Below are 15388 nucleotides of genomic sequence, written 5' to 3' on the forward strand. Positions count from 1 at the left end.
TGCCAACCTTGTAGATGGCTGTTTAGGAAACTCTCAGTAGATCAGTAAATACTCATACAAGCGTCTGTGGAGGTTCTCAGTCATCCAGGTCATCATAGTCTAAGGATCTGGAAAAGAAAAGCATCTGGACTTCTTTGAGTTTCCTTGAAGACGTTTCACCTCTAATCCGAGAAGCTTCTTCAGTTTTAAGAGCAATATGGTAGTGTCCCCAAGAGGGTCATGGACCCCTTAGTGATCCTCTACCTAATCACACGAGAGAGAGTGTGAAAACGGGTGTAGGTCACAATCAGCCAAGGCTTCGGGTGAAACCTAGCCCCACCCTATCATGTGATTTACTGAGGTCAAATGGCCCAGGATGTGAGTGGGCGTAAAGGCGTCAGGCGTGCTAGGAGACACAGCAAGTCTTCTGGCAATGGCACGTATTGATGTGCCACCCTGGAGGAGTTGGATGAACTTCCACCTCGTTGTTCTTTGTAGGGTCCACATATCGCCTCATGTTACCAGTAGTGACACTGGCCTTAGCCAAATGCAAAACTAGTGAAAACTTGTTGCCCCTCTAGTGCACCTGTTGATGCCAAACACCAAAGGTGCTAAAACTGATGAAAAAAGTGTTCCTTTACTTTTTTAAAAAGTAGTATAATTTAAGAAAGTTATTTCCTCTTGACAGAGAACATCTGAAGCAGAGACAGATTCTAATCAAGAACCAATGACCATAAACTGAAAAAATACCCAACAGAAAACAAACCATGGTTTGTGCTGAAGCAATGAGACTCTAGTAGTGTAATATTATCAGCACATAAGGATCATTTATTGTAACAAATAATTTAAGTACTGATTTGATAGAATTTGCTAAAATCTTTGTTTAAAGTACATAAACACATGCATTCATCCAGACACAGCAACATATGTTGTTATTGTAATAACTGTATAAAATTATACAATTATAATTGGCTGTAATGATATTTAATCAGGTTTCATGCCATGAAAGACTTATGGACTGAATTACAGCAGCAGGAGAGAGAGTGAGCGAGAGACACTCGTTCCTCTGGTGCTCTATCGCTCACTCTCACTGTGCCTTTCGTTCTTTGGGGGAGGAGATTCAACGACTCTTAGCATCACTGCAGAAACAGAGAGAGGGCGGAGCAGAGGGAGAGAGAGAAAAGAGCCGGAGAGACGATAGCAGGAGGCGATGAGACAAGGAGAGATTTAGAGACTGCAGCAGCACGAAGCGCAGGAGAACAGAACCGACAGCAGCGGTGTCTGTGAGAACAAACACACCTTACGCTTTATTTTACGTGTATCTAAGTGTTTGCACAGTGTTTCTGATCAGTACTTATCTGTGTCGGTTTTGCTCTCATGACTGATTTATGTGAACTAACCAACCCTGATCAGTACTGACAGGTAGTGCTCAATTGATATTCAACACCAGTGATCAATACTGTAGGGCTATGCTGTGTGTGAGTTCTCCTTTTGTGTATATGTGTGTTTTGTTATTGATTAGTAACAAGCAGTGATTCATTAAGGCTTGAGCAGTGTGATCAGATCAGTCAGAATATTAAATCACATGTATCAGTGTTATATTTGCTGATTGATTATTGATTTGTATTTTTGAAGTGGTGACTGATTTGCTGCAGTAGTGATCATATGTCACAGTAGTAGTGATTACAAAGAACAGTGTTCATGATTTTTACCTTCAACAATAGATTCATTTATTAAGAACAAATTGTTTTGATTTGTTACTGATTGGTGTTGAACAGTACTGATTTGATAGCACTCATCAGTAGGTATCATTCATACTGATCTGTATCAGTCATTATTAGACAGTAACATGTACCAGCCAGTATTTGCCTTCAGTATTAGTATGGCTGGGTGTAGGAGTCAGAATTAGGAGAGTCAATCACACGGTGTAAAGGTTCTGCTATGGAGCAGTAGTGCATGCTGGGAGGTGTAGTTCCTGCACTCTTAAATAAAAAATTGAACAGGCAAATGGGTTTAATATCCATCACGTGTCTGTCACTATGAGAATATTAGTGGTGAAAACTCACTTAAGAATACCAAACTTTGTACTGTTTGCTGAGTTTCAGTATCGATTGTGCACAGATGAACAGAACTGATATTAAACTAGTTTATGTCTGTCCCTCCAAACAACACAGGCAGCGTGTGATATCATAACACATCTCTTTATCTGACACTCTGTGTCTCTCTGACAAGAACTTGGTGTGACACAGTCCAGCTGAGATAGAGGTCAGCGGGGCTTAACCTGCTGGGCCACCATCTGATTGGTGGGTGGTGATGATCGCAACAGGTGGATTGCTGAGAATCAACGCACGCCGACAGGACTCGCTATCCAGACCACATAAACCACACGCACAGAAGAAGAAGAAGAAGAAGAGGTAATGCACACTCACAAACAGACATGCATTCAGAGGTGATGTAACCTGGCTGCGTGTGTTTTTCGACACACCTGGGGGTTAGTGATACGATGACGCAATTAACCAATGTCCCCGCCTCCCAAACCCTAGGAGGAGTGAGGTAGTGGTGGTAAAGGGGAAGCTGAAGTTGTGTTCAGTCTCGGGTCTCGTGGCTGCACTTGGCATTCTGGTTCTGGTTGTGGGTGTGGTCATGGCAGCTCTGGGCTATTGGCCTCGTGATGGATTGTTCTTCAGCTCTCAGCCACAGGAGGGCACCGCCATGGCTTCTGTCTCCTCAGACACCCCAACAACTGCACCTGCTGATGCCCAAGTGAGACACTACACCACTGACACTGTGTGTATTTTACTGGGCAAAGGTGGTTTTCATATTTTGACTGTTGTAATGCAGTCATTTTTCACATTTTGTCATGAAGTGTTTCTTATCTTAAGTCAAGTTGAACATCTGTCTGACTGTTTCCAGCGAGAAATGAGGGAAGGTGTACTGCAATCAGATGACGTGCAGGATAATGGAGGAAGCGATGATGGTTTTAACCAGACAGAAACCATAAATGGGACGACCAGACATCTTTCACAAGGTTTTCTACAGGACTTTCTGGACAGGTAAACAAACTAGCCTGTCTGCTTTAGCCGAGGCTGCCAGAACAGCTGTAAAGGCCCTTTGGGAAGTTCTGGACTTGCAGGGGAAATATCTCTTCATATTGTGGATGAGATAGCAGGGTAACATTCATACCATGTCACTGCAATCAGTTAGAAATTAGTAGGAAATTGAAATTGCTTTGAAAGAAGTTTAGTTCCTACTCTAAAGCCCTGTGTAAATATGGAACAATTCACTGCCTCACGACTGCTTTGCAGATTGTGGTTGCATATGGAGAAGATGTGGCCCCAAACCTTTAAATTCAGGTGTTGTCAGTCCCAATGCCACAAGTATTGAAAATCAAGCACCCAGCAATCTTCTTTGTGAAAAAAGGGGACATTGTTTCTGAAATTCACTGGATTCAAGCATAGTATTGTAAGAAGATGAAACATTTCCAACAGGCCAGTTGGGGAAATTCCTTCAATACCTTCCTCCAACATATTCCACAATCAATGGCATTATTGCAAAGTGGAAGTGCTCAGGAACCACAAGCACCCAGCGGCAGTCCACATGAAGTTACGTAATGCAAGTGCCAAGTGCTGTGGGGCATAGTTCATAAATGGTAAATGGCCTGTATTTGCATAGCGCTTTACTAGTCCCTAAGGACCCCAAAGCGCTTTACACATCCAGTCATCCACCCATTCACACACACATTCACACACAGGTGATGGCAGCTACATTGTAGCCACAGCCACCCTGGGGCGCACTGACAGAGGCGAGGCTGCCGGACTCTGGCGCCACCGGGCCCTCTGACCACCACCAGTAGGCAACAGGTGAAGTGTCTTGCCCAAGGACACAACGACCGAGACTGTCCAAGCCGGGGCTCGAACCGGCAACCTTCCAATTACAAGGCGAACTCCCAACTCTTGAGCCACGATCGCCCCAATATACCCCAATATAAAGGTTGCCTCAGCACAAAAACTGTGCTATAAGCTTCAAGGAATGGGTTTTCTGCAGATGTCCACATAGTGTATAGTCTGCTGTTATGTTCATGCATTTCTTTAACATCCTCGATAGGTTTTTCATCCCTGCTCAATACTGTAATCAGTACTGCACACATGCCACCAATGGCTATTTCATTCATCATAAACATTTCATTTTGTTAGATCAATAGCTAATTTCTTCTTGTATGAATGCTTCTTGACTGTGCTGGTGGAGATTAAAGTTGATACTAGTGAGCTTTGGCAGTCTATTTGGAATTTCTAAAACTCAGCATGGTCCTAAAAGTACTTCAGGGTGTTTTTAAGTAGCTCTCCTAAGGATTGGTCTGTTTTCTGATTGTCTCTTCAGGTATTTGTACTCTGATAGACTGAAGGTCTTTGGCCCACTCATCATGGGGATTGGCATTTTCCTCTTCATCTGTGCCAATGCTGTTCTGCATGAAAACCGTGACAAGAAGACAAAAGTCATAAACCTGAGGGACATTTATTCCACTGTTATTGACCTCCACAGCCTCCGGAAACCCAACACTTCCTCCTGCTGCTCAGCCAATCCCCCCAACAGCATTGTTAACTATATCCAATCAAAGAGCCTGGAAGCCAAACCCAGGGCATACCCTGACTCCCTGATAAACAGAAAGGGGGGAGGAGAAGGTGTGGGAGACAGTGGGGTGGGAGGTGGGCTGTTAACCATGCAACCTGGCAGCAGTAAAGGAGCAGGGGAAGGTTGGGGCAATGATGGAGGAGGACACGCAGTCTTCAGTATATACCAGGAACAAACAGATGCTCCTCCTCCCTCTTCCTCGCAGAGACTTTCCCTCCCCCAAAGTTTTAGCCCCACCCACCCCTCCACCTGCTGGACCACAAAGAATATGCTAAGCTCTTTCACCTTACCTCTGCGCCGCCCAAAACCCCCTGCGCTGCAGAGAAGGCACTCGGCTCGAGCCAGGACCAACCAGGGCTGGAGAGGGGACAAAGGAGAAGAGGAACAGCAGAGGAGGGACATAGGAGACGACAAACCAGGGGAGGAGGGTTATGGATGCCCCCCACCTCCTCAGCGCTACTCTAGTCCCTCCCTAAATAGACCCCTTCAGGATTCATTAACAGCTTCTTGCAGCTCCTCCGGCCTCTACAAGGAAGCACCGGGAGGCTCCCAGGCCCTGCTCCTCCTCTCCTCTTCCTCCCTCACCCCCTCCCACCTGTCCCTCTCCTCATTTTCATCCACACCACTGCCGCCCTGCAGGAGGCACAGCCTGTCGACCAGCATCAACATCACAGGTTATAGCAAATTAAAACACAGAGACAACGATTCATGTTCCCCATCATCACACAAAGTGATATCACAGGGTAGGCATCAAATGTCAGAGGAAGTGAAATCACAAAGAAAGTACTCTAACAAGGAGAAGTTGAGGATGATCTCACAGAAATATTCTGGTCTGACGCAGAAGAAAGACCAATCAGGACTTGACTCAGAGACTGACAGCACAACTCAGTATATGACCGAGAAACATTAGGGCCACATTCAAAGACTGTGTAAACACTGACTGTGTGAAGACGTCGAAATGGTGTGCGAATGTGGCTCTGTTGGTTTCTGAATTAGCAATAAGGAGTCTTCCAGAGAAGCAACAGCACAATATTCAAGAACCTGCTGTTTAGCTGTGTTGATCAGCTCTCTAAACTCTCACTGGAAAAGTTTGTATGGAACCTTTTGCCGGCAGAGAATGTGCAACAAAATGTTTCTGTGTTAATGTGGTAGCTCTCAAATAAGGGGATATTAGCCATCATCTGGAAAATGTGTGGAATGACTTTCAATGTACGGTATTCTGGGTTCCAAATGAAAAAGTGCAGACTCATCCATCACTTTAGTCTTCTGCATTAGTACATGACCACATAACTGCAGAAGAGCACTGTATCCACCAAAGTGTTTTGTGCCTCAGCCTTTTCATGCTGGTTATTATTATGGATGCCCAGGTAATGATATCCTGAGGAATCTGAAGTCAAGCTGAATGTAAGTGTTTTGTGTATGAGGTTCGATGTTATTTCCAGAAGACCTGTATTATTTTTATTTTTGTGAATGCAGTGCACTTCTGTAAAATAGCTTCAGTTTTTGTCAGTATTATGGAAAATTGCTTGAAGTAAAAAATTAAATGTACAGGTAACACATACCTGTTGTTCATATAAGTTACTCACTGTAGTGAGGATTTCCCATTTTGTTTCTACGACCTTTGCTGTGAGTTAGTTTTGACTGCATATCAAAATGAATCAGGATAAGTCAGCATTAAGCAATCTCACTACAAAACCTTAATTTAAATTGTTGGGAGGATGCCCAATGTCTTTAATTATTTCTATTAGTTTATCATTTGTACCCTGGAATACCTGTAAGCTGGGTTCATTACTTTCTATCAAGTGTACATGTTAACCTAAAAAGAAATGTACTCACTTTTTCCAGTTGTTGTTGACTTGCCGAGACGAAGCATGACTTCTTAGATTTGACTGATCCTAAACTACAAAGTTGTAGCTTCATGGAGTCTTCCACTGAAAATCTAACCTGCTTAACCTAAGTTTAATCTAAGCACAATATCACTGAAAATAAAGCACATTATGTTAAACCTTTTTTCATCTTTGTCTTATTCTAAATGTATTTATTGCTAATTCTTTTAAACTTGGGATTACCAGTCACGTGTTGTTCAGCAGGTAGAACCAAAGACAACGAGCCCCAAATTTTCCAGCTCTGGTCTGTCAACATGTTGGTGTTTGCCAGTTCAAAATAAAACAACTAAAGTTGTTTCATTTCTCTGTTTGGATATTTTTGTTGTTAAGGACAAATAACTGTAAAAACTAAGATATTGTTCTGGATATGAAGCATATTTTTTAGCCATTTAGCTCTAGTATAGTTAATTTCTATTTACAGAGGACTAGATGCAAGGTCTCCCTTCTGCACATCCACCTCAACTGCAGCCAATTTCTCCACAATGTGAAGTGGAATAGACGGCTAATGGTGAGCAATAGATAAACATCTATCTGGCAGAAGATAAGCCTCAATGCTTAAGGCTAACATTGAGCTAACATGTATAGCTCAATGTTGGATGTACGTAACGTATGTTTGAGGTACACCCTGGCTACAAAACCCAATATCACAGCAAAGCATAGATTACACACGTCAGTCCAACTTGTTCCTTTCATGGTTTGGAGAGGCAAAGTGTGAAATGGATATGCATGTAGAAGTTGTAGTACCAGCAAGGGGAGATAATATATTTAAAAGCGAGAAGTTGCTAGTGAGCAAGAAAGTGTCCTTAATCGCCAGAAACAGTTAAGCTAAGTGGCTAATATGTATTTACATGTAAATCTGCTAATAATGTCTGTTTAAACACTTTCCTGATTATTTTCATGTTCATGAAATAAAATATCCCCCTCTGCTGGTAATGCAATTTACTGCAACTTCTGCATGTATATAAACGGACCCAATGGAGAGGCATGATACTGGGTAAAATAATGTAAAATAAGCTGAATATTTTTTCTGTCCTGGGCATACACAGGAGTGAAAAAAAGAAGAGCAAAGAGAAAACAAGGACAAAATGCAAACTATGGAACACTGATGAAGAAAATGAATGGTACGCAAATTCAAATGTAGAGAAAAAAAAGAAGTGAAGTTAAAATGTTTGCTCATTGCATGAAATAAGGCTGAGAAACCTGAGCATATAATAGCTTAACAAGCTTAAAAAATGGATCATTCACGGATCAGCCCTAACAATAAGCTTTATCACAAGGAAACTTAAGCATGAAAATCAAGAGTGTCAGTCTCCCAGCCTAGAACTGGGAACTGGTTCCACAAGAGAGGGGCCTGATAAATGGCCTGTATTTATATAGCGCTTTACTAGTCCCTAAGGACCCCAAAGCGCTTTACACATCCAGTCACACACACATTCACACACTGGTGATGGCAGCTACATTGTAGCCACAGCCACCCTGGGGCGCACTGACAGACGGGAGGCTGCCGGACACTGGCGCCACCGGGCCCTCTGACCACCACCAGTAGGCAACGGGTGAAGTGTCTTGCCTAAGGACACAACGACCGAGACTGTCCAAGCCGGGGCTCGAACCGGCAACCTTCCAATTACAAGGAAAACTCCCAACTCTTGAGCCACGATCGCCCAAATGGTTATCACAAGATAAGTGAAGATCTTCCTCCAGAAACTCTAGGTATCACAATTACTGCATTTTGAGAATGCTCTATTGGGATAAAATGCTTCTATTATATCTTCATTGGAATAATCACTGAGACCTTTGTATGTGAGAAGAAGGATTTAAAATTCAACGTCATTCAGGCCCTTATGTCTTAAGCCTTAAAAAAAACAACAATTCATCACCAAGGTTGGCAATGAATTCTCCTGCTGTATATATCATTCCCAGGAGCTGAGACATTTCTTCCCTGGAGGAAATGGTTGAATTTCTTTCCAAAATTGCAATAAAATTTGATGGTATTATTTCAGGTGATTGCAATATTCAAACTGACAACAGCAACAACTCAGACTCTGATAAACAGATGAAAAACAACAAGATTACACAGTTGATCTGATTTAAAATCTGGGTCCAAATTAACATTTCAAGTGTAAATGGACTGATCTACTCTCCCAGAGTACTCAAAGCACTCTATACAACATGCCACATTCACCCAAACACACTCATTCTGACAAGCACTTGCTCTATACTTAGAGCTTTCGTTAACTACATTCACGCTCCAATGGATGCATTGGAGACCAACTTGGATGTCTGCATGTCAAAGATACTTGATATGCAGACAGGAGAAACAAGGGATCAAACCACCAACCTTCTGATAAGTAGGTGACCTGCTCTACCTCCAGCGCTACAGCCACCCCTACGCGTCAAACAGGTTTGTCCTTGAAGTTGGACGACTGGATTGCTGAACAGCAGCAATGGAAAAGACAATTTGGGAAACAGTTTGTACGATTAAATTATGTTTTCCAAAATGTTTTAGAGTTCTTCACCCATGTTAACTGCATCCACCTCAAAAGCAGTCTGAATACACCTCAGACCTTGCTGATGCTGTGAAAATTATGAGTTTTCACCCAACAGCACACTGTGAAACAGAAACGTACTTTTCAGGGGCTTGGAAAGCTTTAAAAACCATGAGACTTGGCACACACCTTCAAGGTGAATAGGCTTTAAATTTTTACGGGACTTATTTATTAGTGTTGCAAACTGGCTCTGTAGCACCATCTATAAATGTTCTACAGAAGCAGCTCTGACACTATGCTTCATCTGTGTGTCTCATATTGTGCGGTGTCATGTAATGTTATGAGACATGCAAACAAGTCTCTTGGAGCCATATAAACCCAACACTTACGGCGCCACCTAGTGGTAACAGGGAATATGCAGTAGGTGACAATTATTATTCTATGAAAATCATATTTTCCTTGGTGGGCCCATTAATAATATTTAACACCGTGACATATAGGTACCCAGTATTCTTCATTGCCACCTAATGGGGATAGGAGTTGTTATGCAGCTGATTTACAGAACACCCAATTAGCATCCTGGGCTGAAAACATCCGCTTGAGCACATGGCATTCCTCACTTACAGCATGCCACAGCTTGCTTGAACATGTGCGAGTGTGCAAGGACTCTCACTGTCACTGCTGCTTGCAGCTTTAATAATATACTTCAGCTGAATTTATGAATATGTATGAATTTACTACTAATAATCTACTGTCTGCATTAAATCATTACCAGTTATTAATCTCTGGCTCTCTTCAACAGGAGGTCTTTTGTCCTGTCTCCCCCCTCGCTTCTGCCCTCTGTTGTTAATAAGTGCAGAAAAGAGCTTTGAAATGTTCACTTTCAGTTGCCTCTGTCTAACTGCCTCTATTTCACCTTATCACTTGCACCTTCTTCCATCACATTAACCTTCTGCATGTGCTGCTTCACTACATCCGTAAAGTTTAACCGTGGTCTTCCTGTTTTCCTCCTGCCAGGCAAGGAAAAGGCTGGTATCGGCAGCACCTGATTGGTAACTGTACTGTCAGCATAAAGGCTTATTTTAGAAAGGAAGTTAAAAGTGTACCATACAGACTGAGTTCTAGGTAGCCATTAGTAGTTACCTCCAGAAAAAACAGTGAACCGTGTGTGTGTGTGTGTGTGTCTGAAGATAAGCATTCATTTAAAAGTACTGTATAAGTGTGCTTTTACCTGACCTCTCCCAGAGCAGGTTAGGTTTGTAGTACAAGTTACCATGGTGATAAGGCAAGAAATGAATCAACATTTGTAGTACAGAAAACCCAGAGTTAACCTGAAGTTACCTGAATATCCTGCTTTGTAGTACACCTTCATAATAAAAGAAACTACTCTGAGGGGCATTTCTGCTGGCTTTGGTTTGCTTTCTGTTTGCTTGCACAGTACATGCTGTTACACTTTTCATAACCCTTGACAGACAAAAGCTCTTGTGCAGTGTTTGAAAATAACCTTTTCTGTGATTTTAAAAAGTCAGTTATCCTGGGAAACTACTATTCCCAGGATGCATTCCACACACACAACAAATCCCCAATCTCACAGGAGCCCATCACGATGGGTAAATCCAAAACAGCTGTAAGCCTTTCCCCCCATTCTGAGGTTGACAGCTGTAAGGAGGGGGAGGGGGGGTTAATCTGTGTGGGCGTGGCCTGATGTATCAGAGTAAAAACCAATAATCCATCCAAACAACAGACAGTTCTAAAGAGCAAGAGAAAGAAGAAAACAATCTACAAAAACCATTTAAAGGAATTTTATCTTCACCAGCTTCATTAACAGGACTTACCTGCACAGGTAAAACACATGTTGTTCTTATTTACTGTATGATACAACCCACAAAAGCATAGAAGTCATCTGTTTCATGAGTGATCTGTTTTTCTTTGCTACTATCATCTGTGATATCAAGAGTATGCGTTCAGCAAAATGATTAAATATTCCACAGCTTGCTCTATAATTTGCTCTATAATGCCTCCTGTTTTTTAAATGCAGTGTAACAAAAAAGACAAAAATAGGACATTTTAAAGGTGTGTGTGTGTGTGTGTGTGTGTGTGTGTGTGTGTGTGTGTGTGTGTGTGTGTGTGTGTGTGTGTGTCAGCCTTAAGCTGACATTTTGGTGATAATGTTTAGCCATATTTATTTCTTTAAGCACTGACTTACTTACCTTACGTTAACCACAGACAGTCAGAATTGTAGATGTTTTTTTCATTGTTCTCCTAAGTCTTGACAATCACAGAAAAAAATGTCTGTTTTGCTTTTATTATTATTATTATTATTAATAATAATAATAATAAATTTTATTCATAGGCACTTTTAAAGAGGCTCAAGGTCACCTCACATTAGTACAACAAAATAAAAACCAACTACAAAAGCTAATCATGGTAAAAAATAGACCAAAGTCATGATGAAGGGAAGGCAATTCTGAATAGATGGGTTTTAAGACATGAATTAAAGGTAGAGAGAGTTTGTAGTTCGGAGATGTGGTGGAAGTGCTTTCCAAAGTCTCAGGGCAGAACAACTAGAGGCTCTGAGTCCTGTGGTAGTCAGGTGAGCAGGTGCTTTTCTCCAAGATACAGGGTTAGTGTAATAATAATAATAATAATAATGAATTTTATTTATGAGCGCCTTTCAAGTCACCCAAGGACACTTTACAATAGGATAAAACACTTAGTAAAACAATGGCAGAATAAGAACAATAAAATAAAGCACAAGATAAAATGAACAAACAGTGGATTCACAGTGAATATGCAGATTTGAACAGATGAGTTTTGAGTTGGGATTTAAACTGGGGGAGAGAACCAATATTTCTTATTTCAGGGGGCAGAGAATTCCACAACCTGGGAGCAGAGCAGCTGAAAGCTCTGCTTCCCATGGTGGTGAGGCGGAAGGAAGGTACAGTAAGCTGGACAGAAGAAGAAGAACGAAGTGAACGGGCAGAACAAGTGGTGGTTAACAGGTCAGAAAGGTAAGAAGGAGCGAGGTTATGAAGGGCCTTGAAGGTGAGCAGAAGAAGTTTGAAAATTATCCGGAATTTCACAGGGAGCCAGTGAAGTTCCTGAAGAACAGGGGTGATGTGCTGGTAGGAGGGGGTTCTGTAGCGTAACGGTTACTACCAACGATGGCTTAGACCTCAGAGAGTTAAGTGCATCTTCAAACCATGACAGAGCCTCAACTTTGGGTTACAGTAGACACAATTTCAACAGGTCACATACTCTTACAACAGCAATGAGCACAGTTATGATTTTCAATCCAGTTCTAGTGAAATTTGGCAAACTTCAGCCTTTTCCCAAGGGAATCATTTTCCATTTTTAGTTTCCTCAAAGCTTTAAGGACACACCATGCAGAGATATGCCAGGTTTTGGGTTAGTAACTCCATGGAAATCTCCTCGTTGATACAAAACTAGGAGAGTGGCTCAACATCCATGGTCTCTGTCTAGGAACAGCTAACACAATGAGCAGAACCCTCAAAACTTCTGATAATAAAAATCCTGTTTGGTGTTTCTAGGACAAAAATTTGCTAGGAGTAAATGAATACGTCAATTACAGACTCTCCTATTTGAAATTTTCACCTGCTTTACTTCCAATCTTTTTTCCAAAACAGTTTATGAATTCACATATTTCTGTTGAAGTTCTCAGTCATCCAGATCATGATTCAATTCAGTTCAATTCAATTTTATTTATACAGGGCCAAATCACAATCATAACAGGCATGATTCAATGCAGAGAGGTCTATTAACACATAGTGAGTGAGACAGGTGATTGAAGAAGAAACACTCAATGCATCATGGGAATCCCCCAGGAACCCACACCTATTGCAGCATAACTAAGGGAGGGTGATAGTCTTAAGAGCTGGACAAAGACAGCTGGACTTCTTTAAGGTTTTTATAACTTGTTTCTCTCATCCAAAAGGCAGAAAGTTCCAGGTATTTAAAAAAGGTTGTGGGCCATTACAACCTGAGGTTTTGGGTGAAACTGCTATGAGACCTTACCCAACCCGTCACCTGTCACCTACTGAATTTCACCTGACAAAGTCCAAAGGGGAGTTGAGGTGTCTGGTAAGAGATCTCAAGACTGCATTGTAGATGGCAGACAGTGGTTGTTGAAAGGCACCACTTATGTTCTTTCTAACCATCTGCTGTGTTAGTCCAAGGTGTAAACGGATTGGCTCTTATATAGTGCTTTTCTACTCTTCCTGAGCACTCAAAGTGCTTTATGCAACATGCCCCATTCACACGTTCACACCAGCACCTTTTTTCATGCTTAAGTGCTCTCTATCTAACATTCACACTCTGATGGATGTGTCAGTGAGCAACTTGGGGTTAGTATCTTGCCCAAGGATATTTGCCATGTAGACTAGAGCAGCCAGGAATCAAACCAAAAAGCAGATGGTCACCTAGGAAGACGGAATCCAGTTTGGCTAAACGAAGTATCCAGTGTCATTGAGGAGCTAAACAAACTGGATTAGTATGAGCAGAATCGTTTAGGAGACTTTCAAGGAATGACAGAAACATTGAAATGTTCAGCAAGAGTTGAGCATGATTCAGAAGAGAGACTGTAAGCACAGGTAAGATAGAGCAGTACGAGGGAAGGTTGAGTAAACCATTCTCTTGTACGAAGAATGAAAAATGTAATGAGACTGAAAAATGTTTGCATTGACATATGTAGGAGAATTTCATATTGATAGTAATTCTCCTGTCCCCAACAGCAGCTCAACCAGGAAACATTCTGCTGTTGAATCAGTGCATTGACTCAACAGACATTCATGACATTTAGATCTGTACAGTTCATCTTTGTAGCTGTACTCATAATATGAAATGAGATTTGTGTGTTCTGGTGGGACGAATGACTGATTGCCATTATAATGGGTAGGTGACTATGTAAATACATGAATATATTAGTCTACCCTAGTTGATTATATTCATAACTTTCTCACTGTGTTTTGGACAATTATGTTAAATCGTGTCATGACAAGGTTTTTACACACCTCTTTGATGCATAACTGAGTAACTAGTGATTTTTTTTTTACCATATATCAAATTGTCTCATTTACATATTGTTATGGGAACACATTTCAGGATGGTGCTGAACTGAAGCAGCGTATTATTTATGCGTTTTTATTCTGTCTTGGAATTCAGCAGTGTGGTTTCAGAGGAATGGTTTTGCGACACATTACATTTGTTTTTTTCTGAATTTACTTTAAAGTTTGCACGTAACTATGATATGATGTTTCACTGATAAATACTCAATAATATAATTTTTTTTTCCTTTTCTTTTTTCTGGATGGATCACCTCCTGTTTCAACTGTATTGGTAAGTAAACACACACACACACACACCATGGCAGCTGTGCAGACAGACCTGGCTGTTACACGCATGAGTATTATTTATTTTTTAAAAACTATTCTAACCTATTATCTCGTTTTAATTTATAGATTATTTTACATATTCAGATTTTATTGAATTAAGATTTGGACAGATATAGAGTAGTACATGCACATTTGAATTCATGCAAACATCTTGCAGAGCCAAGCTTTGTATAAATAAAATGTTTATTTTAAAAATCAATAGTAATAAATAGACCAGCATTTGCATTGTTTTCTCATCAAGTTCTATACAACCATACATTTTGCGATGAGACGGGAAAGAATGCAGGTTTCAGGGACTGAATTTTCCAGAGTCTTTTATTTACAGTCTATGCACAGAACACATGGCGTTGTTAAATCATTCATCACATAGGTTATTAATTATAAATTTTATATAACTCCTCCTGTTTAAATGCAACATACAAAAGCATAATCAAATAGTTAATTAAATGTGTTGTTGTGTTAATTGCAATTACAGTAGAAATAAATAAATAACATTTTATTAAAAACACAATTTTTAAGTTTAGCATTAACTTATTCAACGATCAACTTATTTTAAGGCATATTTGATTGTTACGCTATTTGAATTGTTTCATGCTTCCTGTGCTTCAGTCCATCATGAAATTATTTGAACTGTCACTGCAGCACAGACCCTACCATCTGACTGTCTGACTGGCAATAATGTGTATTGACTGCCTGCTCTCCTCTACCCCAACTGCCATGATAATGCAACTCACCAATCCCTCCACACAATCAGGTGGAACTGTGCCGTCGGCCCCCTGCGTCTCTACTCTTTTACTCTTGCTGTTCGCTTCCCAGTCCTTCTGGGGGTTGGAGCTCTGTGGGTGTTGGGGGTGGGGGCTGGCCTGGTGTGCCTCCTGGTGTCTCCATGAGGGTTAGCTTGCTGTGGTTGGGTAGGTGCTGTGGCAGCTATGCGGGGGCTCCATATTTGCATCTGTTGTGTCGTCTCTTGGTTCTAGGTGGGGCGGATGTGGTGCTG

At 41.2% G+C, this 15388-nt stretch overlaps 1 protein-coding gene across 3 annotated transcripts; it reads left to right on the forward strand.

Annotated features, from left to right (window-relative positions):
- The first annotated feature begins 1131 nt into the window (after window positions 1–1131).
- LOC146701178 (uncharacterized) lies at window positions 1132–6613 on the forward strand. 3 transcript variants are annotated; one of them, XM_085467489.1, is made up of 5 exons: window positions 1132–1262; window positions 2212–2393; window positions 2523–2766; window positions 2893–3032; window positions 4357–6613. In XM_085467489.1, the coding sequence occupies exons 2-5, from the start codon at window positions 2293–2295 to the stop codon at window positions 5516–5518; spliced, it is 1647 nt and encodes a 548-aa protein (XP_085323615.1). In that variant the 5' UTR covers window positions 1132–1262; window positions 2212–2292; the 3' UTR covers window positions 5519–6613. The 3 variants fall into 3 exon arrangements, with proteins under 3 accessions (XP_085323615.1, XP_085323616.1, XP_085323614.1); XM_085467490.1 differs by having other exon boundaries at window positions 2523–2742; XM_085467488.1 differs by having other exon boundaries at window positions 2523–3032.
- The last annotated feature ends 8775 nt before the right edge of the window (window positions 6614–15388 follow it).

The sequence above is a fragment of the Copadichromis virginalis genome, linkage group LG9 (assembly GCF_057382275.1).
Source record: "Copadichromis virginalis isolate Kocher_CV1m ecotype Utaka linkage group LG9, C_Virginalis_male_GT1.1, whole genome shotgun sequence".
In the NCBI taxonomy this organism is placed as follows: domain Eukaryota; kingdom Metazoa; phylum Chordata; class Actinopteri; order Cichliformes; family Cichlidae; genus Copadichromis; species Copadichromis virginalis.